We start from the raw sequence: 23,429 nt of genomic DNA, 5'->3' as shown, positions 1-23,429 counted from the left end.
CTTGCAAGTCACTGGATATATTGCTTAAGCTGCCCCTACCTTAGTTTACCGACAGAAAATTGTTTTCTTAACAGCACAAAGGGAACACAAAGTTTACATAAAACAAGCCGATGCTTTTTCATACTGCAGAGTCCTTTGTCTCGCTGAAATCAACAGGACTAAAGGATGGCAGAGTTTGGCCCTTCATATTTGCAAAGTGCTTTTTTGATTCCTGGACATTATTATTATCCTTGCAGAGCACAATATTTAGAATTCAAAAATCAAGCCTAATGAAGGGTAAGTTAAACAAGTCCAGACTATTTACAAAGAAACAAATGTCCCTTTGCAAAAGCCTTAGAAAATCCAATAAAGTACACATACTGCTTAGTGAGGTGAGATGAAATGACTGCATGCATATGATATTATAAAAGAAACAATTCAGCTCTGAAGAAACAGGTAACTAACTACAGCAGAATGCATTTGTTTGCATTTCCTCCTGTAAACAAGAAAACCTGGATTTCTGCTGCCCACCTTAACCATTAGATCATACTAAGCATATTTTCTGGGGTCAGGTATTCTTTGAGTTAGAAATCAAGTAATGTTTATTACAGCATGCCATTATGAAAACAAAATACAGAGAGCTCAGGAAAGGCAGTAAAGGTGATGCCAGGCAATTAAGTAACTCCCAGTAACCATTCTTTATTCCCATTATTTATTTATATTCATCCAACACCAGTCAGGGCTTGGGACTGTCTTGCACTGGCTCTGTGCAAGTTGAGCAAATAAGAGAGAGAATCTACAACCTGCCACTCATTCCCCCTTCGTGGTTGCTCAAGAGCTAGCAAGATTACCTAAAAACTTTGGCAAAACACATTTTAAAAGAAGGAGCTCTACCGGAAAAAAAGTAGCATTGAGCTGTAACGGGGGGCTTTTCTCTTTGAATTTAATTTGTTTTGCTACAGTCTGAGCCTATATAAAAATATCTGAAAAAATATGGAAGATGAAGTGATGTGTTCTTGTATCTCAGTATGTGTATAAAAATTATTTTAATTTGATATAAAAATACACTTTATGTACATTTTCCTCCATAGACTTCTAAAGGGAAGAAAATGCAATCTTTGCCTGTAGTTCACATCAATAAAAAATGTTCACTTCAATTATGATTTCTACAGTAGCGTTCACTAAACATGAGATTAAACAAACATAGAGGAACATGTAATGGTCGTTCCATTTCTTTGATAACATATCCTGCCTGACAGTTCCCAGTGTCTGTATTCTTGTGGACCAATAACACAAATATTTGCTCCCAAGTCTAATTTTACTCACATGCTTAAGTCAAGGGATTTGGTTTTACTTACATGAACTTGAATGGGATTACTCACTTGAGTAGAGTTACTCATGAGCACAAATCTTAGGATGAGGCACAACAGCACTATGGATATGCCTTATCCCATTAGGGAAAGTTAGGAAAAAAACTGCCTTACCTGATGTTTTTTCTGTGAACACCACCTTGGACTCTGCTGTGAAATTCTGTCCAGTCAGGATCATCTGTTGTCCTCCATAAACAAGACAGCTATCAATATCTTGTCTTTCAACCATTGGAAGTTCATGAGCAGACCTTTGGGCTGTGGACAAATTGCAGACATGAATGAAACCAACTCTGTTTTACCAGGACTTTCCAAATCTTCCCAGAACTATCCACAGATCGATCTTGTCATCGTTACCATCCGTTGACTGCCAAAGCAGCTTCTCCAGGGTGCTAAATTTAGGTTTGAGAGGGAAAAATAAACTTACTCAAGGCATTTTATTTGGAAACATTCAGGAGCTGGCTGCAGCATTTCAGCTGTGCTGGCCTTACTTCTTGTCCTTGAGAAAGGACAGCTTGGATGAATGAGCTGGAACTTGCCCATGTCTGTTTCCAAATAAATAGCCAAATTTTCAAGTGCAGGCACACTACAGCCCTGGAGCCCAAAAATTCCACCTGCAGAGAGGATTCCACTGAATAACACTGAATTCCTCCAGAAAAAAAAAGTAAAAATAAACCTCTTCTACAAAAGCCCACTGCCTCCTACAGAACAGGGACTATGCTGGGCCTGGAACAGTACGTTTGCCAACAAAAGCACTGTCTCCATGTGCAGGCACCAAGCCTTGAGCACACAACAAGAGGGGCAATCACAAAGCTGCATTTGTGAGCAGGAGGGGTCACAGCAGGGCTGCTGCAGCCTGGGCTTTTTGCAAGCATGCTCTGCAGAAGCCTGAATGTCTGAGGAGCAGGGCCCTGTGTTGCAGACTGCATTTAATTTTAAAAGGCAAGGAAAGAAAAGGTAGGGTGGAATCCAGATGGGCATGTACGTGATCAAGGATTTCTAAGGTCTTTACTGTTCTTGGCTGTGAACTTGGAACGTGACTTTGGCAAGTTATTCTCTAATTCCCCAGCCAGAAAACCAGGATAGCACCATCTTTCCACCTGCTTTCTTCTCATCCCATTAAAACAGCCATTTGCATGGTCAGAAAAGCTTTGGAGAATCCTGGTCACCATCCCTGCAAGCCCATTCCAACTGTTTGCTAACAAGCGTCAGGAGCCGAAGAAAGTGAAGATACAAGAATTGTTCCCTACAATGCAGACAGCTGGAAAATATCATGAGCTTCCCTGTGACCAGACCAGGTGGGCAGGTTTGGGTCTGAACTGCGAGTTCATGACCTGCACTCAAACTCCTCCAGATTCATCCACCCCAACTGGAAAGGTCTCTAGAGGATGCCGCTCATCTATTTAACAGCTGCCTTGGCTGGATTTTAACTTTCTCTGACAAAGAGCCTGCTCCCAAGAGACCCTGAGCACTTGTGTCTTCCCTTCACTGAACACCGTTCACTGTTGAGCCAAAAATAAGGAAATATTATCCTGTATGTTCAGCGCTGGGCCTCCACTCACACACAAGCAAGGCTGTGCTTTTTGTGACCTGGTCCCAGCACCCTTTTACTGTTGTGCAACCTTCAGAAAGCCAAAAACCGAACAGTTCTTGGCCACAGCGAGAGCTGTACAGATTCTCTCACCACATGAAGAAAATGCTAGAGTATTTGGTGGGATAACATAAGCATTAAACCTTTTAGGCAGGTGTATGTAGAAGAGGGGAGCAACTTTTCCAGCAAGGACAAGCTCAAGTGAACCCTTTCTGCCAGTCATGAGAGAGTTTTTGCTCGTTAAAAATATAGATAATTCAATATTTACAACTGTCTTGTGACATTTGAGAGGCATTTTTTAAAGTCTATTTAAAACAACCTTATGACTCATTGTTCCCTTCAAATATATAACAACAGCTGGGTTAAAATACTGCCAATTAAGAATATATATTCAGATTATTTTCACAGAAGCTGCTAATTGCTTTCACATGGCTGTATGATTAATTCCTTTCCCTAAATACTCAAATTTTTGATGAGTTCATAATTGGATTTATCACAAATACACATTTGTAACCTCAAAGGTTTAAGAGTAAATAGCAATCATCAAAAACATGTCTACAATAGTCAAGAGAAATTGTATTTAAGCTTTGCCCTGGACACTGTTTATTCCTATTCAATCCCCAAATGTCACTTCCAAAGCATCCTAAATCATCAGAATTCCAGATTAACCTATGTCTCCTTCAGACTTCAATGTGTTAATAGAGAGCTTTGTACCTGACATCCCACAGATCAGTGGTTCTCAAGGCTTTTTCAGGACGAGGAAGGACAAATTTTAGCCTGGAAATAACCGTCTGACTCATCTTAATTACATTTGGATCTCGGCAAGTTGGAAATCACTGCTGAAGACCAAGCCTCTGTCCAACTTCCATAGAGCGCAGTGTTTGTGTACGCTGCGACCTACCAGGGAGCTGGGGAGGACAACCCGTGCAGCGGGAATGTGCAACCCGGCTCTTAGGAAATGCCAAAACCCCTTCTGCCATCCTCAGCCGAGCTGGGGTGGTCTCAGTAGCACTGTCTGGAAGCCTGTGATGGGCAGAGGTGTTCTGCAGGTACCCCGATGCAGCTCTGTGCTGCCACGGCTCCACGGCCAGCAGCAGCCAGGCTGACGCAGAGCTATGTTCTGGCATGGCCACAGCATGAGCAGGCTATGGGCATCTCCAAAACTGCTTTTGCCCTGACCCCAATTTGGTCATGCCTGTAGGTGTACAAAACCCAAGTGTGCTTTATATGTGCTGCAGAATAATACCATTTGGAAGTGTTTCGGTTGAGTTTCTCAATGCAGATATCGTGCTAAAGGGAAAAGTGGAGAAATACAGTTACCTACTGAACACCGTGTTTTCTCTGCCCCATTTTGCCTGTACTCTTCTCCTCCCACTAGATGGTTTGCAAATCCTTTTCTAAAAAAAAAAAATGCTTTTCATTTTCCAAGACCTGTTTGGTTTTTTTTTTTACTGAGGCCTATAAGAAAGTTTCACCCCATTCCCCATTTCAACCAGTTAGGAGGCTCAAGGTTCAGTGTGGAACTGCCTCAATAGGATTACTTTTTTTTCCTCTGCAAGAAATATTAATTGCCAATAAATCCCCTTCCTCTAAGGCTCATGATGGGTGGACTGCATGCAATAATTTCACACTATTCCTTCTCTTCCCCCAGGGGTTGGCACTTCATAAAGTGACCTACAGCTACTGGAGTTTATGAGCTTTGAATAAACAAAACACTGTTGATTTAACCAGTTGGGGTGTTTACTTTCAATAGCAACAGTTACTGACATAAGGCAGCAAAGCAAATGCTATAGAAATACTCACACTTGGCCTGAAGCAGAGTGTCAACCTATTAACAGGGGACATTATTTTTCTATTTTATTTGACTGTCTGCAAATCAAGATGTCATGGATACATGGTGCCAAGAAATACAATGCACACAGTGACACAAGAGAGAAAGGGAGCTGCTGTCTGGGAGTGCTGCACCACCTCCAGTGAGCCTCAGCCTGGGAGGGAAGCAGCCCCTGCACTGCCTCCCCTGCCTGCACTGCCCAGTCAGCCCACAGCCCACCCAGGCTCACATGCACCCGCGGCAGGGGCACAGGGTGTTTCTCAGGGGTTGAATCTTTATCCCCTTCCCTATGCCAGGAGGTGGAGGAAAGGTTAAGACGGTCTAGACATCTGGGCCGGCAGGCCAAATGCTTCACAGGGGATGTACAAGCCTGGAGGCTGACCATAAGGAAGTGTACCAAGGCAGGGTGAAGGTGTTTCTTGCTTCCCCACCTGCCCACAGCATCCATAACTGTTCCTTTTTCAGTAGAGAGGCTATGTGGCTCAGCAGAGAGGCTATTTGGTTTCTAGGGAAAAAAAAGGGATGTTCTGAGACAACTGATTACCTGAATAAGTCTGTTGTGGCTCCAGATCTCCCCCAAGAGAGTGCTGCCCATCACTGCTAGCAGGTTCCAAGTGACAACCTCAGTTGTATTTCCTAATATGCTCCTCAGGTAATCCCAGCTCCACCTGAAAGCCCCCTTCTCTCCATGCCTCCCAGCTCTCCCCATCAGCTCTCCTCCTGCACGCATCTCCTGGGACGAGCAGTTCTAGCCCTGTCTGAGTATTGTGTTTCCTTCCACCGGCTTGGAGGGCTTCCAAGCACTGCCTTGTCTTGCCCAAAAGCTGACTCGTTTTATGAGGAGTCTTAACTGAAGCTAAATGTCTCTTAACAGCCTCCGGAGAGGAACTGTCTCGGCAACCTCTCTCCCTGCATGTGCAGTAAGAACGAGGGCTGTATCGAGTAATGTAGGCAAAGCAAAACGACTAATGTAATCTGCCTCTTGGGAGGAACAGGCTTGTGAACACTGCAGAGCAGCGCAGGTCTGACCAACGCTTCCAGAGCACAGATACTCCACAGTCTCCATGTATCAGTGCGCTACCTCAGTGCCTTCTTCTCCAGAATGACTGGAGGCCTCTATGCCAACCTCTGTATAAACAGAGGCCAAAGAATAGCTGATAGAGTGAGATCTGCTCAACACCATCTTTCTGACACCTGCAACACTGGATCCAGAGCTCAGGTTTACCTGATGTCCCCACAGCTGACCAGAGTTCAGGAGAGATCTTATCCTGGGCAATCACAAGGAACAGGATTGGGGCTTACCTGCAGCCCAGTGAGGACAAAGCTTGCGCTACATCTAATTACCTCTAACTGCCATCACAAGCCAAGTGTTTACTTTACAAAATGCCACTCCTGACATGTCTTTCCAAACCCCCAAAGGCTCTTGGCTCCAGCCACTGATTTCTGTTGGATTTGAGAAGAACAGATAGCGCTGAATATCTGATGCTAAAAAAAAATCCCAAACCCTAGAAGAAATAGCAGAGGCGTAATTTGTTGTGGGATTAATTCTTCCACCTCAGTGCAAACCTTAACGAGCCAAAGTAAATATCTCATTCCTCTTGTCACACTGTGTTTATTTACCACGAGCTGCCTGCCCGAGGTAGGATTGATAGGAGCAGAGCTCCTGTGCCAAATGCTTATCCAGCGCACTAATGTCCTGGGAGACTTTGATCCCATACATCACACACTGAAGCACCCTAAGCTCTCTGGTGGGAGTAGAGGCAAAGGCTGGGGAGCTGCAGTGTGGGAGCCAGGGGAGGACCAAGGGCAGGAGACATGTCTAGCAGGCAGGTAAACAGTAAGGCACCCTAGAGAGCAGCAATCTTCTAACTGGAGGGATGGGATGAATTACCTCCTGCTAGGAGTATGGACCAGTGGAAGACTTAAATGAGAATCATGTAAATAAAGCAAATTTCCAGCCCTCGTGATTAGATGGGAAACCTTGAAAATGTGATCTAAATGCTATGAAAAGAAGAACCCAGTATGAATGACAACAGTTTCCAATTTGTTGCCAGCAAGACTTAATCAGCAGTTTGTGCAGAGCCATTCAAGAAAAAAGCACCAAAAATAGAGGGCTTTTCTCCACCTCCTTCCCTGCACATAATTTATTTTATGATGTCCTTGCGAAGGAGGAGTGACAAGCACTGATGGCAGCAGTGTCAGATAAGTACGATACTTTCTATGAACTGCAGCCAGCTCACCAAACCAGCGTGTGATTAATGACAGGAAAACCATGGCCTCAGTTCACTTCTCTGTCGATCATCTCTGCGGGTATGCACAGCATTTCCCTTTAATCCCTCGTGCAGGAGATCTGCTGAGCTTCAATTATGCTCAGAAATCCATGCTCTACGTAATACACTGGGGCACTTGCTCTTACCAACAGCAGTATTGCAAAGACAAAAAATAAACAGGAGTTTATCCTCATAGCAAGGCTCGCAGCCTGAAAAAAGGGCGGGCATTTTCCTTCTGTCTGACTCAGACTTTCCAGACTGAAATATTCTGGTTGCACATTAAAAGTAGCAAATGTTGTCAGAATAAGCTTTTAAATTCTGTGCTTTACAAGAGAGAAAATTTACACTTTAGAAAAAGAACCAGTTTTTGTGTTAGCTGTATTTACAGCAAACTGTAACTGTCTTGAAAGGGGGGAAAAATTCCTTTAATTCAACTGGAAACCACGCTACTCTCATAACAATCATGGTTATGGTTATGGTTAAACGGGTTAAGCGGGTATCTCCCAAGTGCAAAGAGACCATTTGTTTCTGCTTTTTTATCTCAATAAACTAGTGCTCCTTCTTGCCTGCTGTTATATTCCAACCAGCACAACTCCCGGCCGAGGAAAAGCACTCACTGCTTTGCCAAGACAACATTCTTTTACATGACTAGCTCTTTCCTCTGTAGTTATTAATGTGTCACATATCATAGGCTCAGATTGTCTAATATTATGGGAAAATCTACTAGAAGGAGAGAAAAATAAAGGAAACTTCCAGGGAAATTGATTAAAGGGAAATAAGATATTTGACCCAATTTAGTGGAACAAAATACGGTCAATAATAGAAACTATTTAAATTCCTCAGATGGACACGCAGTTCTTTAGCAATAAGTTTTGTTTGTTTTGTTTTTTTACCACCTTGGAATATCTATTATAAGAACAAGATTTTAGACTCTTTCTCTCATGCCAAGTGCAATCGTTTGCATTTTAAGGGATTCATGAGCACAGCTTAGTATCAGCAAACATGGATTATATGAAACAAGAACTGCGACATGCTTTGGGAAGGTTTAACCAGCATCCATTAGAATAAAAACTGTGACACAGCGTGGGTGATACTCCTAAGCCTTACACTCACATCTCGCAGACACTTGCATAAAGCGGGTTTTGGTTGCTGCCAGCATGGAGTAAAACAAGCTGCCTCACAGGTGCTTATGTGGCTACTCTGAACTCCAACACTGCTGCTCTGCTCCATGGATGCTTCAGCCGAGTAGAAACACAACTGCAGAGATCAATCACTCACCAAGAAATGAGTTTCAGCTTATAGTGAAAGGTAAAGTAAAGCAAATCAATAGAACTAATGTTACAGAAATTGTCTTAATGGTTTGAAAATAATTATCAGGTCTGCAAATACCAAAGCCCTCCATGGACGAGTCACTGAGTGACTTGTTGTTATTAGGGCTGTATTTGAAGGGACAAGTTAACTCAGTAACCCTTCACATCTGTGATTTCACCACTTTCTGTGATAGCAGCTCTGTGGTAGCCCTGCCCAGCCCAGCAAGAGCTCGCCTACATGAGCTGGCTTATGCCTAAAACACAGATGTCCACCAGCAGTGATGGACGTTCGGGCATGCACAGCTGCAGCAGGACTGACAGTTCCGAGGTGTGCGGACGTGCACAGGCAGGCAGCCGGGCCAAGCAGCACGCTGCTGTGGGGACTTGTTGGCTGGGGATCCTGGGGACATCTCACCGAGCACCTGTGGGCCTTTGGTGCCATTTCAGGGCCTCAGAGCAACACCCAGGAGAGGGATTTTTCTCACCTTTCCAGCACCACACCTACAAGACAGTGGTTTTTTATCTCTAAGTAAGTGATGGCCTGTTGCTACAATTATTGGAGAGCTTTCAAATGCCTTTGCCTCCTCAGTGGTTTCAGAACTAATCAAGAGGCAACAAGAGAAAAAAAAGCTGCAAGCTGCTGAATGTGCAGGCTTGTCTGGATACGAGGTCCATTTTGAGGCATAACTGATCATTTAACAACATATCACCTCTTTGGTCCTCCCACACAGCTGCCTGGGGAGGAACTTGCTCCGGATGATGCTTTGAACCTGTGAAATCCCCTCCTAAAACCTGTCAAGTGCTGAATGTGACACAGATGAGGTGGAACCAAACCTCCCCGTGAAAAGCAGATACTTCACAGTTCTTGCTTCATTGCAGCTAATGACCTGCTGACACCAGTGGGAGTTTTTAGCCGGGATCGGCTTCTGCTGAGGAGAGCACTCAGCTATTCTGTTGGTAGCAACAGGGCTCTCAGGGGAACCCCACTGGTAGGGAAATGGCCAGTTATCTTAAAGCTGCTACTTACTAAGGCTTTCCCAGCGGGTTATTATTAACAGCTACCAGACAGGAGAGATCTTAGGGGAGGGTCCCTGAGGACAAGGATTCCCAGGAGGCCATATCAAAAAAAAAGAAAAGAAAAAAAAAAGACAATCCCAGCAGCACACAAAGGTGGGAGGTGGGACACAATCCAGCATGCTCCTTGTCAGGAGGGCACCTGAGTTTACCTGAGGCTGTGAGCTCTGCAACATGTGCAGATTGTCCGGGAGAAACTGAGATTATCATCTCTAGTGTGATTTTGCCTGCATTACTAATGCTGGCTGAACCAACTAATGTTTTTAACCATCTTCCCAGAACTGGGCTGAGATCAGGAAGTGCTACTGAAATGCAAAAACATTGCTAAATATGCAACTTACGTACTAAATGGAAGAGACTTATTACTCCAGATCACTTTATACTCTGCTTCCATGAGTTCAGAAAAGCACAGTCCTTAACATATCTCTCCAAATTGCCAGTATAACCAGTATTCCAAAAATAAAACTTTTTTTTGGGGGGGGGGGGGGGGGGGAACAGATACTTTTTTTTCTTGTAGGAGCTTTGCTGTCTGCTATGCAGAAAATTTTCATATTCTAATTATAAAAACCATAAAAATAAGCCACTTACACTAGTATCGCCACTCTTGGCTTTTTTACGCCCCTAAAGCTCATCAAAGCAAACACATCTCAGCATAAATGCCTAGACATCTTAAACAAGCCATTGTAAATAGTCATTGCACAGGCAAATTAGGTGTGCACAAACAATTCAGAAAAATGTGGTCTTATTCTGTAAGTCGTGACTAGATTTCTGCTTGAATGCTGTTTGATCATGGGCACAAATACAATGTGCAATTGTGGGTCTTAGAAATACCTGGCTAACTCATATTTGCTTTTCCTGTAGGAGAATCTGAGTAAGTGGGGTGTGATCTGCAGGGCTCCCTGCATGACCCAGGGACCATCCACCCTTTGCTCCGGACTCGTGCTGTTTTTGTGCACAGTGGATGTACGAGTTACACCTGGAGTTTCTCCACTTGAGTAGCTCCCCATTGCAGGCAGGAATGGGCTGTTTCCACTCAGAAAAGAAGTTGAAGGAGAAGCCAGGTGATCCTTTGCTGCAATTCCCTTCCTATCCACAGAAGCTGCAGTTCGCTGAACGTTTCCTTTAGCAAATGGGCCTTTGTTTCAGCAGGGGACACGTTTGGGGTGGAGGCCACTATTGTTTCAGCCATCTGGTCCCATAAAGGATCGTAACCATTTCCTATGGAGAAAGGTGGTGGCTATTCTCCCTTCCCCATCACAGTGCCGCAGACTTCACACAGCTGCTAAAATGCTCGGATAGTTGGTATCTTCTCAAAAACATTGCCAAGAGATCATATGTACCCATCTCCTTAGCCTTACCTTGTTTAATCAATCCTACTGGTTTTTAAAAAGCTGCCATTAATAATTCACTACTCACAACTTCTCTTGATTTCCCATCCAAAATTGGCTCCTCTCTTATTCTAAGCAGTTGTTATTTAAGTAAAGCCTGCATCTTAATAAATAAAACACACATGAGAAACTCTTCAATGACTTTCTTCACATGACTTATGGCAAGACAGGTTCTGCTAAAGGGGTGAGTCATTCAGCAAAGGGAGAGGAAAACTGCTCATTATGTATTTGTGAAATCCCCAAACCGCTGAAAAGGCACCATTTACCAACAAAAAGCATCACAGGATGCACATGAACCAGCAAAGTGGGTGGAGCCCTTCCAGAAATGACTGCGACACAGGGGGCACCTCATCGAGGCCTCTCTTTCTCAGGATCCAGTACGTTAAAATGAGTGGGAGGTGCGGGCTTCTCAGCTTACATGCTTATAGGATCTGTCCCTCAGAGATCAAAACTGCAAGTTTTCTTGTCCCTCAGGGGAATACCAGAACAACCTGGGCTTTCCCTGCTTCAGCAGCAGCGTCCTGAGCTGCACATCCTTTAGCAAGGATCCAGAAAAAACAATAACCAGGATGGGCCTGGGCCTCAAAAATCAAACCTCTTTCTCCATTTCAGTTGTGTTCCTGCCACAGCTCAGATCAGAGGACTGCAGTCACTCCTTTGGCAGGCAGGACTGGCCACAGTGCTAGGATCCAGCCCATGTTTGAATTCAAAACCTCCAACCACCTGCCAGCTTGTAGATAACAAATTCTGGTTGTATCTCTACTCAAAAACCACTCCCAGGAAGGCAGGCAGCTTGCATGCTTGTGCATAAACAGGGAGGATGTATCTACGCCACTATACGCACACCTACACTGGCTCCCCTGCTCCCAGAAAAGACCTGCTAGCCAGAAGGATCCAGCAGCAACATACTAATAAATAAACTTTGCAAAAGCCCTGAAGTCCCTCGCTCTCCTCACAAGCTCTAAGCACCACAAAGAGCCACCAAAGCTGGTTTCAGGAAAGGGAGTGCATATAGGCAAGAGCTGCAGGTCACTCAAACGGCAGCACAGATCCAGCCAGTGAAGGAAGAGCAGAGCACCTTGTGTTGGGATTTTTCTCCTCAGGGCTAGCCTGGAGCAGAGGGACAAGGTGATCGTTGTTGCAAGAGACAGAGAAGGAGAAAATCTCAGGCAATACTTACAGCATTCAATGGGGTTTGATGCTGCTTGCAGAGAAATGATCCTGCCATTGGACTCGGGGATGTGCACGCGGAAGACGAGCCGGACGCGGGTGTTCTTCCTGCCGATGTCCGTCTCTCCCTTGCGCAGCTCAATGTCTGCATTCCTCAGCTTCAAAATCCCCGCACAGTCAATGCTGCCAAACACACATGCTGTTTAGCTTAACATTTCTGCTCTCAAGCAGCTTGGAAATAGGTGGCAGTCAAGAGGATTAAGCTGGTTTGCTTCGATCTCTGTGTTAAGAGCAGCTCCAAATACTTGTCCTGTTTAGGATCTCGATATTGCTATTTCAGCAGTTATAGGAGAAGAAACCCCAGACACACAGCAAGTGAGGGATGCTGCTGGGCCCCTCCCCAGAGAGTCTGGGCCCATGGTTCAGCATGTCCCAGCCGAGGGCTAGAAGTGGCCTTTACTCTGGCGCCAGCAGAAGCCAGTCTCCAAACATTATAACCCCGAGTCTTATTCCCCTCCTGTGCTAAGCACGAGAGTGCACGTGGCAGAGCCCACCCCGGCACAGTGGGGCAGGGAGAGTGAACCACAACAAGAAGTGCACACTGGGGCAGGCAATAAGTTGAGCCTGTGCCGCAGACTTCTAAGAGAGAGAGCATTAAAGCCTCCTCTGCCAGCTCTCCAAACAGCTCAGTGCCCGCAGACTACACAGCAGCTATTGCCTGCACGTGGGCAAATTAGTTCAGCTCCATGGGGAATCACAGCAGTTGAACCAGCTAATTGCATGCACCATCCCAGCACGTTTTCCCCACAGTTCGTACTGCAAGCATTGAATTCAACTCCAAAGCAGGAACCAAACTGCTCTTTCCTTCTTTCGGACAAGGTAGGTGCTACTACTAGAACTGGGCTCTCCAGCCCTGGCCCAGGTCACCATGTCATCCTCCAAAGCCCTGGAATGTTGTTCCCAGCCAAGGCCACAGCCTGGCAAAGCAGAAAACGTTCTCTGCTCCCATTCACCGTGTCCCTGCACAAAGAGAGAACGTAGGGAGCAGGATAGGGCTGAGCAGCAAAGGATTAGGATTGCTTAAACCCGCACTGCAACTTAATAGTGGTGTAAGTGCAGGTTAACTTCTTAAGAGTTCAGTGTAGCAAACACGCCTGTCTACATTAAGAGAACGCAACAACTAATATTTACAGAATCTGAGATCTTCAGCTCAGCAATAGTCCTCGGAGGCTGCAGTGAGCACTGTTATTAAACAGGCACTGCCAACCCATTCTGGTATCAGTTTTAAAGACACACTATTTTTCCTCTTTTGATATGAATTAAAGTTACGTTTTGGGAGACATAAACCCCAAGCTGTTTCCTACAGCCACACTGTTCCCTGCCATTGCATGTGTGCAGGGGTTTATTACTCCAGGGTTACTTGTTAGGAACAGACAATCGTGTTCCACTCAGCACTTGGCAGCTTAAGTTTGAGATGTGGACTTTTATTTATTTCCTTGGGCGCAGAGGGAAGGAGAGGCTTGAAGGAAAGGGAGGAATAAGGTCTATTTTCTGAAAAAAGATATATAAAGAATGTGGATTTTGCGATGAAGTAGGGGGGCTTAAAAACATAACTTCTCTGCCAATTTTGTCAGTATCCTCTGAAGGATGGAGATACAGCTCTTCCCTCTGCAGAGCAATCACTCTCATGCTGCCTGACACACATTCAAGCCTGAAGCTTCAGATTGGTGCCCACTCCATCCCTCTGCCTCCATAAAACTGGAAGGAGTAATACAGAAAAGATGTGCCTGTACTTGCTTTTCTGTTAACCTATTAGAAGAAGAGAGTGCGATTTCATGGCCAGAGCACTTGGCTGAGTTCAGAAGAGATGTTTTCTGTTCCATTAAATGTTGTAAAATGAATCGTACACCTTTCCTCCACTGTCTACTGCTTCTTGCTTCTCATTGCATCCCTGCAGCATAAGAACTTGACATTCGAGTCTTGTTTTCCTTAGTACCCTACAAAACCATTCTGACTTTGGAGATGACAGATGATTACAATATAGTCACCGCAGCAACTGGGGTAAAGAGCAAAAATGCCTGCATGGCCAGCTGATGAATGGTAACTCTTTAAGCAGCTTTAACCCAGGTGCTTGTAACTGCTGCTCATACTTTTGTAAAAAGGGCCTTACACTCATATATCATCCTGATGCTTTGGAAAAGGGAGTCCCTCCAGAGCAGGCATCATTATTCATTTAAGTGACTCTTTTCCAAAGAGAAGGAACTTCACGTGCCAATTTAATCCTCCTCAACTTTGCTAATAAAAAGAAATATGCTTACGTTGCTTTCATGTTGTTTTTGGGTTCCAATGGGATCTCTAAAACTTTGGTGTTGCCAATGATTTTTTCATAGCTGGTGGTGGTGACAGTTTTTCCCGTAATGCGATGGACTTGATAGAAAGCATGAGGTTTAAGTATCCGTTCATCTGCTGTCCCGATGAAGATCTGAAGACCCAAGGGTTTGTTCTCCATGTAACCGTGAAGCTGTCAAGACATTGAAAATCTATTATCACACACAGGGCTTGCAATGCCTTTACGTCAGGAAACCAAATAGATCTACAAACGTATATACAGATATGGAGATACATGTAGTCATAAAAATATGTGTAGTACAGACTTTTTCCTACTCTCAGAGACAGACATGCTCTTAAGAGTATTTGCTGGTGTCCATGATACGTAGGGAAGGGAGCTAATGGAAAAAATGTAATTAATGGTTACAATATTAAACATATCAGGAAGAAAAAAAATCCAGACAAGCTCTCCATTACCAGAAATTTGTTGGTTGTCTTCAGAACAGATTGATAAATCCCCTCAAAAGATCTAGTTTTGAGTACACTTGTTTAATTTGCAGTGACTGATTTCTAAATGAGGTTCAAAAGATTTTTCTCTGTGGGGTGAATAAAGCTGCATTGACTCCCTGCACTTGCAGCCTTGGGCAGTGATTCCTGCTTCTCACCAGCAGGAAACACAGCAAGGACAGAAGAAAGTCTCCCACTTGAATTCCTGCAGATATATGTGGTACTCCCTTATGCACCTTCTCCAGACCTTATCAAACCCAATGGAAAATGCCCATTGACATAAGGGGCTTTGAATTAGGCCCTATGTGACATCCAACTTGCAAACGCTAGTTTCTGTCCAGCCTAACATTCAGTAAAATGACTTGGCCTCAGCTCAGCTTGTGATTCCTACTTCAACTGCAGTTTAAAAATAATTTCCCCCCCCTAAACAGGAACTATCTAGTGAACGTGTCTGCGATTTTGAGAACTGAAATGCTAAACTATGTATAAACATTTCAGAAATTAATGATCCCTGCTATATCCCTTTCTCTGGCCTTGGCACGTGCAGTCTTGCCCAACTCACATCCATTTCAAACCCAGCTGGAAGGACTGTCCTTCCAACTCCTCACTTTGCTCAAGTCACCCCAAGCTTCACATCTCTCCAGCTTTACCTGTGTCCCTCACACCAGACATAAGCTGCCTGCCTTCATCTTCAAAGCTCTGCTCTTCTCTTTGCCCTCTCAGCTCTTATTTTCTACTCAGTTATCAACATCTATTCCCAAATTTCCCAAATTCAGCCCCAAACACCAGCACCAGCTTCCTAAACACTCACAACACTGTGTTTTCTGCCCATCAGCCTCTTCCTCCAGGGAGGATATTCCCTTTTAATATCTACATCTCCACCCTACAAATCTCCCTGCCTGCAGAATTCTTACATAGTCTTAAAAGGAAATATGTTCTTGTTCTCCAGAAATCAATTCTGTGGACTGGTGTTAATTCACTGCTCTTTGAAACTCATCCTTCCCCCAGCTGTTTGTTCACTCCAGCCATTTCTCTTGCATTGCGTTAAAATACTATCCATACAGGTAGAGATGGCATTTTTAGTCTGTGACTGTACAGTACCTGGCACAAGGATGTCTTCATTGACCTTAGAGATTGGGGCTTCTAGAGTTCAAGGACATAAACAGACTCTTTTGCACTAAATAACATTTTTATAAACAGCGTTTGCTACAAGAGAAGCAAGAAAGCCAGAATGCCTCCATAGGCCAGGAGACAAGGAAATTTCTCCTTCTTTATTAACATTCAAAATTACAAATCAAACCATTCTAAAATTCTCACATAACCAAAAATGAAAAACAGACATTTATCTACCGCATAGCCAGTGATCTAGCTGAAAGGGAACTTTATGGTCTGAGACATGCTAAATTTGTTTTCAATTATTTCGTCCACATACAAAACCTTGATGAAGCCATACAAAGCAAATAGTACTGGAAGATCAGAGAAAAGGAAGATTAAGCTAATGGTATTCATGGCCAAACCTTTTTTTTTTCTTTTTTCTTTTCACCACTCAGCAGGAGGTATCTTTGCATAGCAGGATTAATTCCCCCCTGGAAGGGGACCACATGCAGCATCAATGCAATCCTGGCAACCTTCCTCCAGTATGGCAAATGTAAAGCGACACTCACTCTTCTGAGCTATCATTACTCATCTAGCACATATTTGCAAGGCATACAAAGACAGGGTCTATGCCCCAGAGACCTTACAACCCAAGGGCCCGAATTTGCAGCCTCCACTTGTATGAATAGCTCCATTGAAGTTCACAGGCCTCAAGTAGGGCTTGTGCAAGAAAGAATTACAGAATCCAGCCCAGCTGCAGCTCAGACACCTACCATAGCTCACTCGCACAAGCGCTTCGGGAGATTGTGAGGATGTAAAATAGGGTACAAGACTTTGTGCAAACATGCCAGTTGGCTCTGGGAGCGAGGTGGAGGAGGAGCGGAGCTGGACTCCCAGCACAAGGGTTGGTACTGGAGGAGCAGTGTTGCCAAGAATGTGATAAATACCATGGCAGCCATGGGGAGATTTAGAAATGTATAGAGTGTATAGAAGATTAAAGGCGACAGAGGTCAAAATGATAGATCTGCTGGGAACAGGCATGAATGTAGGAATCAGACCCTGTTTATCCACGGAGGCCCATTAAGCCCAGGTCCTCTGGGAGCCACACTGAAACTCATCCTAAGTACGATACTTTCAAAACCCAAGATTTCCTGGCCTTCAATGAAAACCCATTGTATGACCAAAAGTCATCTTGTCTTTACAAGGGGAGAGGGAGTAGTTTTTAAGTACTGAGCATGTTTATTGTCATGCCTGACAGAGTAATTCTTTGTGGATCCAGCTACAATGACAAGAGGATCCTTTGGACGACTGGAACGGTTATTACAGTGACAGCAAAGCAGCTTTCCCTCTGCCCTCTGTCCAGGCAGAACAAAATCCCAGAGTTATAGGTGGGATTCTGGAACAGAGGAAAACAGATAATAAATTACAAAAGATAATTTGCCCCCTGTGAGCACAGTCAGTAGCAGCTATAACAGAACTGGCTACGTACACAGTTTTTAATGCTGGCCATCTTTAAAAGTAATTTTAAGTGGTGTTTTTGCACATGTGTAGAATGAGCTCACAAGGTAAAACTATTCATGGTCTTCTAATAAAATGTACGTCTGTGTGTGTCTGTATAAATGTATACATACTTAAGAACAAGGGAATTGATTGCCTGTTCATATGGCAATGTTTGTATCATCTGCTGGACAAGAGGGTATAAAACACATAGTAAAAGGCCTTTTGGTCCTTCATAGGACCAGATTTTAAATCAACTGTTTGATCAGTGGAAGAAAGTAGCATAATTATTGGGTAATTTATGGCAATACTTTGGGATGACATCACTGTAAAATAAAAATAGCATTATAAAATGCAAATAGAAAGAGAAAAATATATGTAAAATAGTCAAGTATCTCCATTTAAAATGGTGTGTCCTTGAGTTAATTGATTATGCTTTAAAGGATAATATAGGGGATTATTTACCATAAGCATTTCCATCTACCTTTTACTTGCTAAAAACACATCAGGATGACTTAGGAACAAAAAATGAAGATGGACAGCCCACAGAAATGCTCCAGGAACTTTAAAATCAGCATTTTACACCCAGCTCTGCCACCATAGCTTTGGTCATGTCATATAACCTCTCTGTTTACCCGTAACAGGGGAACAGTGGTGCTAACCCTACTTTGCAGGGACAGACACGAGCTAGTATTTTGTGCTGCATTTTTATATAGAAAAATTAATTGTGAGCTAGAATGAAAGAATGCATTAAAGCTATGTTTCAGATATACGTCTCCCTCAAAACTGAAGTATGAGAGACTGCCACTCTCAATAAACACTCACCTCCTCTATGCTAGGCAGCTGCTTTAGTATTTAACCATAACGCTGATCTTTTCTTTGGCGAAGCAAAGAAGGAGCAAAAGTGACTCTTAAAGAACCTTACAGAGAAGTGAAGACTTAAAACATTTTTTTAAATAATAACTTTGAAATTCATTTTTTCCTCCCTTAGCAACAACCAAGCTGCTCAAAAGTCTCAGTTTTCCAGTCCTACTCTTCTGCTCATCTCACGGGAAGGAGAGGGCAGCTCGCCCGGCAGCTGCCCGAGGGGAGAGCGCAAAGCCCTGCGACGGGAGTTTGAGCAGAGACGAGAACAGAGGACCAGCCCCACGCCAAGGTGTTCCTTTACTCTTTTTCACTCTTCTTTCCGCGAAGAAAACGAAATCATCTGGATTTCAGTTTCAAGAAAGTGAGAATCAAGAAAGATTTATGAATACAGAACTCTGGGAGGAAATATTTTTGTGTATTATAAGGTGACCTATTCACAATAAAACTCCCCCAAACTGTATACAGATCGAGCTGGAAAAAACCCAACTCCTTTGAGTCACATTTGCCACAAGGGGAAAGAGAAGCCAGACATGATGTGTACCTTTCCATACTCTATTTTGGGATTTTAAGATCCTATTTCTTTCAGTTGAAAGATTTTTCTTAAACTTTGCTTTTGCATAACTCTTATAATATTAACATAGCCAGACATGGGCTGGTCTGTGACCTGAGGAAATGCAAAGCACTTTGGCAGATAAACAAATAACATCATTCAGAAAACAAGGAGACTTTTCTTGTTTGGTCTGCTGCTATGATTGGGTTTTTTAACAAAATGGAAATGTGTGGCATGATTAAAATCATCGGCTCACCTTTGCATAAATAGAATTCATTCATTCTGCACTCCATCCATGGATCAATACCAGTCAAATTTGGGAAAAGGAGGTATTTAAGTGCCATTTTCAGGAAAGCACATGTAATTCTGCATGCAAAAAATGAGCAGATGTGCCTTCAGCTGCCGCGTATCAGCAGTCCAGCTACCCACCTGAACACAGTTCCTGTGGCAGTACTGGCAACTGCCACCATTGAGACCACACATTAGGCATATGAAACACTTTTTTTTTTCCTGCACTATTGCAAAAGTCAGGTCTTCTTACAAGCTGAGACTCCAGCTCCAAATACACAAGCATTTAAAGCCAGAGTTTAAAATTTACATCTAAATCAGTCCCTACCCTAGTGTTCAGATGTACCAAACCCTGCATGCATCCCCTCAGTTGGCACTGCCTCTGGCTGGCGGGATTTAAAAACACAGGTTCACCTTTGCTGTGCTGCAAGAAGAGCAACTCTCTTTGCACAAGTGAAGCCTGCAACACTGCTTAGTTATGCCGTCTGGTAACCAAGTGATAAATTGACAGCAGAGTCAGAAAGAAAGGTGAATCCCTTAAAGATTCTGTAGAATCTATCACCTACAGATACAACATACGCATATACAGGGGGAATTTAGTGAAACCTTCAGAATTTAGATCTTTGAATCTTGGACACGTTTACTTGAGATTAAATATTATTATATTTTGTATGGAATTACATTAGTAGCAAGAGGAAGAAGGATTCACAGGAGATAAGTAAGATAATTTTTTTATTCTTAAATGGGGAAGCCAGGGCAGAGAGATGCAGTGATTTGCTGGGTCCTGCAGGGGACAAGCAGCCAAAGTGCAGTGAGAAACCCAAGGTCCCCACGTCCCCACGCTCTGCCTTACTGCTGGGGTTGCCGACCTTGTTCTGCAAACGGCACAAACGTGCGGTAACACTGCTCACTGGCCACAACACCTCAGTTTCCACTAGTACTGCAAGCCTTTGCCTTTTTAATTGACGGGTTTCAAGGCCAAATTTTCTTGGGGATTTCTAGTTTGGGTGTTGCACATCTGAAAGGCTGCATGCCAACAGTGATGGACTTTGCAAGACAAAAGATCTTACGGGCACCGTTGAAGTACCCCAGCGAGAACATTGCCCTGTGTGATACAGACACCAGTTGCCTTAGAGAGTAGAAAGGAGTAATTTGTTTCCCATTCATCCCAACAGAGCTTTGCTCATCAGGAATTTAGGGCTTTCTCCCCTGGGAGGTATAAAGCTGCATCTTTAAAGCTGATTGCACACATCTTCCTGTCTAGACAACGCAAGCTACTGCCAGAAGGAAAGTATAAAATTGGGGAATGAATTCACTAGTCTTGGTTATTTTATTTGCTTGAAAGTAATCAGCTCTCTTGCTTGTTTCAGCTCACTGTAACATGAGGCTTAGTCCATTAACCGCTGCATATTACTTGCTATCTCCCCGTGGAAGTCACTCCAGCTTCCCCCCTGAACGGGGTGTGCATGTGTGTGGTCAGCTTTGAGAACAGCGCCGGGGTGATTCAGCTAGACCATCCCCGGCTGGTAGTGAAAAGTGGGAAAACAGAGTTCAACTAGCAACATTTAATTAGAAGCAAATACAAAGCCGCGTGAGAAATCGCTTCCTCCTACTGCTTCCCTTTTCCTGCTGTACACAAGAAGATAAGAAAGCACTGAGAAGCTCGCCAGGAGAGGCACGCGGTTGCAGCACCGGCTGCCCTAGGAAGGAGCCCCAGCTCGCCCAACGCCCACCTTCCTCTAGAAACAGCGAGAGCTTTTGACATCACAAACTATTCCCCTGCTCAGACTCTTCATCAGCTCCGAGGCTGTTTTACGTGCCAGCAAGCGTTTTCAGACACTCCACAGCGGACAAAATGAAGATGTGCTTGTCGGAATAGTCCCAACTTAGCCCAGTGTTTCTGTCGCGCCTATTCAGTTCCCTTCCTGGTGGAAGCAACTTTGCATCGTGGATGTGATCGTTAATTCTCATCATTAATACCCTTTGACTGCAACAATTTCAAGGACTTTTGGAGGGTCTTTACTTAACAATACTCCTGCCAAGATGGAAAATTTCACTGTATTGTCTTGGGGAGAGTGGCATATCAATAGCTGTCAGTAATTAAGACAAAGACCTCATCCAGACACCGTATCATGTAGCAACTTGCCTGCCTGCTTCAGTTAGAGCTGACATTGAGCAATAAAGTTGCATCTTGTCACATGTTTTTGTTCAATTTAATGTACTTGGGACATAGCAAATGAACGCAAACCAGAAGGAAATCTCTGTCTTGGTTCTTTTTGCTCCTTACCGAAGCAGTCTAAAAAGGCCTCCAAAGATAATCCTTTGAACATCTGATTCTGCTAAATGATGAGTTTTATTATACTCAGTTTTAAGTGTTTCTTATTTTGGTGACAATTTTGTCAAAATTCCAAGGACTGAATCTCGTTTGCTCTGCTGCTCTTTACAGTAAATGACAACCAGACTTCCAGTGTCTAACTGGGATGTCTGCTTCCACATGAGGTTAAAATACAGGTCTGGGACAGAGACTGCAGCTCTCAGGAGAAAGCAGTTGGTTTTGTTCCTGACTATCCTGACACTGACCTTACATTCCAGTGTAAGCAAGTTCTTTCTTCCCTGTGCCTTAGTTTCCCTACTCCTGTGAACTGCTGATCCTGTTTTCAAGATGCTTTGACTATTTTGGCTGAAAGCTTAAAAGAAGAGGCACTATGCATCTGACTACTGCACGTGTACAGATATGGGGATTTGGAGATCAGATTTTCATAGCTGTGTGAAAATATGAACTTTTTCATACTAAGAAAGCCAGCTGTGTAATTAAACAGCTTCCATGTACATTCATGACAAAAGATTTATACTTCCCCCAGCATGACAAAACTCTCTCTGCCACAAGTAAATCAGAGGGTGCAAATCTGCTGATTTTGACAGAATCTCACTGGGGGAGTTTCTCAGCACGGGGCTCTGCCACCAGTTACTGAAGTTGTTCCCTTGCCTGCTGTCGGAGGCACTGTGGGAACCAGCCTCTGCCCAGCTGGAGCAGAACGGAGGGTGGCAAGCAGAGCTGCTTTCTTATCACCTAACCTTGCAGCTTCCTCTGCCACAGTCAGTTCATCCTTCCCAGCAGAAAGGCAAGGCAGCAATGCTTCAGGTGCAGCCCCAAGAGCATGATGCTGTGCAACCGGGATGTGGCACAAAGCTTGAGAGCAACCATGCTGACAAGGGGGAAGATGCGACAGCAGTAGCAGTAAGAGCATCTTGGAGTTACTCGGTTCGGCCTGAGATGATTGATTTGACTGCAGTGAACCAAATCCCCAGAGCTGAGCCCTCTGCCAGGGCTTAGTGCTGGGCATCTTGCGAGGCAGGTTTGGGGTCCAGGAACCATACCATGGACTTTACTCAGGCACTGGCTATCTGACTGAATGTCAGCCAGATTTTGGAAAGGATCTTGGCCAAACAGCATTTTTGGGAAAATGAAAAAGGGAAGGAAAAAAAAAAAAAAGAAATAAAAGCAAACCCCAGGAGCCTCTCTCCTCCCCAATTTCTTTCTCATGCTGAAACCCACAACACAAGGCATGCTCAGAGAGAATAACTCAGGTATGCTGGAAGCATCAGGGTTTCAACAGTTGTTTCAGAATGAAATAGAGACCCTAGAAAATTTTCACTGAGCAGCATCAGGCAGGAGTCCAGTCTCTTTTCCCCCAAACAGCCATTAGCCCTGTAGCACAACACTCCCCCCAGACACGGGAGACCCAGGTGCGAGTCCTCGCTTGGCGCAAGGCTCTTCCAATTCAATAGACATTGGTCTTGAGAGAGGAAGGGAGGAACTGGAGGCTTAGCTGGACAGTGAAAGCTGTGAACAGAGAGCTCAGATGTGAGTTTACAGGACACTATCCACCCTGCATGAACATCTCCTGTGGATACTCAAGTGCGCCCTGAATGGGATAAGTTATGTTGGCGTTACTGCTGAGCTGGAAGCGTCCGCATTCACAGCAAACAGCCATAAATTCAAACTTTGCTTTACTGTGCACTGACTCCCCCATGTGCAATCCTACAATGAGAGCGTACATGAAAGAGTAGCCTAAATCTTGCATCTGCCTAATCCAGGCACATTTCTAATCCAAGGAATAACCCAAACCTTCTGCATAGCACAGGCATCACCCTCAAACCATCTGGTATGCTCTCCTTCCCCTCACCCCCGCCAAACTACTTTCCATCAAAAGCAATGTATTCTGTATTGGGCTCAAAAGTTTCAGTGAGGGCTTTTCATTCACCTCTAACTCAAAGCAGGTTGGCACATGGGAAAATCTCACTGCTCCCTCAAGG

At 44.1% G+C, this 23,429-nt stretch overlaps 1 protein-coding gene across 3 annotated transcripts in view; it reads right to left on the bottom strand.

Annotated features, from left to right (window-relative positions):
* The window catches only part of NFATC2 (nuclear factor of activated T cells 2), a 94,296-nt gene that overhangs the window by 51,290 nt on the left and 19,577 nt on the right, over positions 1–23,429 (bottom strand). For all 3 annotated transcript variants that reach the window (XM_074888231.1, XM_074888229.1, XM_074888232.1), the window contains exons 4-6: positions 14,299–14,501; positions 11,991–12,163; positions 1,464–1,604 (exon numbers count right to left, since the gene is read on the bottom strand). In XM_074888231.1, coding sequence (XP_074744332.1) covers positions 1,464–1,604; positions 11,991–12,163; positions 14,299–14,501 — 517 coding nt within the window. The remainder of the gene's footprint in view (positions 1–1,463; positions 1,605–11,990; positions 12,164–14,298; positions 14,502–23,429) is intronic.

Source organism: Strix uralensis, chromosome 18 (assembly GCF_047716275.1).
Source record: "Strix uralensis isolate ZFMK-TIS-50842 chromosome 18, bStrUra1, whole genome shotgun sequence".
Classification (NCBI taxonomy): domain Eukaryota; kingdom Metazoa; phylum Chordata; class Aves; order Strigiformes; family Strigidae; genus Strix; species Strix uralensis.
The sequence above is the reverse complement of the archived record's forward strand: the minus strand, read 5'-3'. Positions and strand labels throughout refer to the sequence as shown.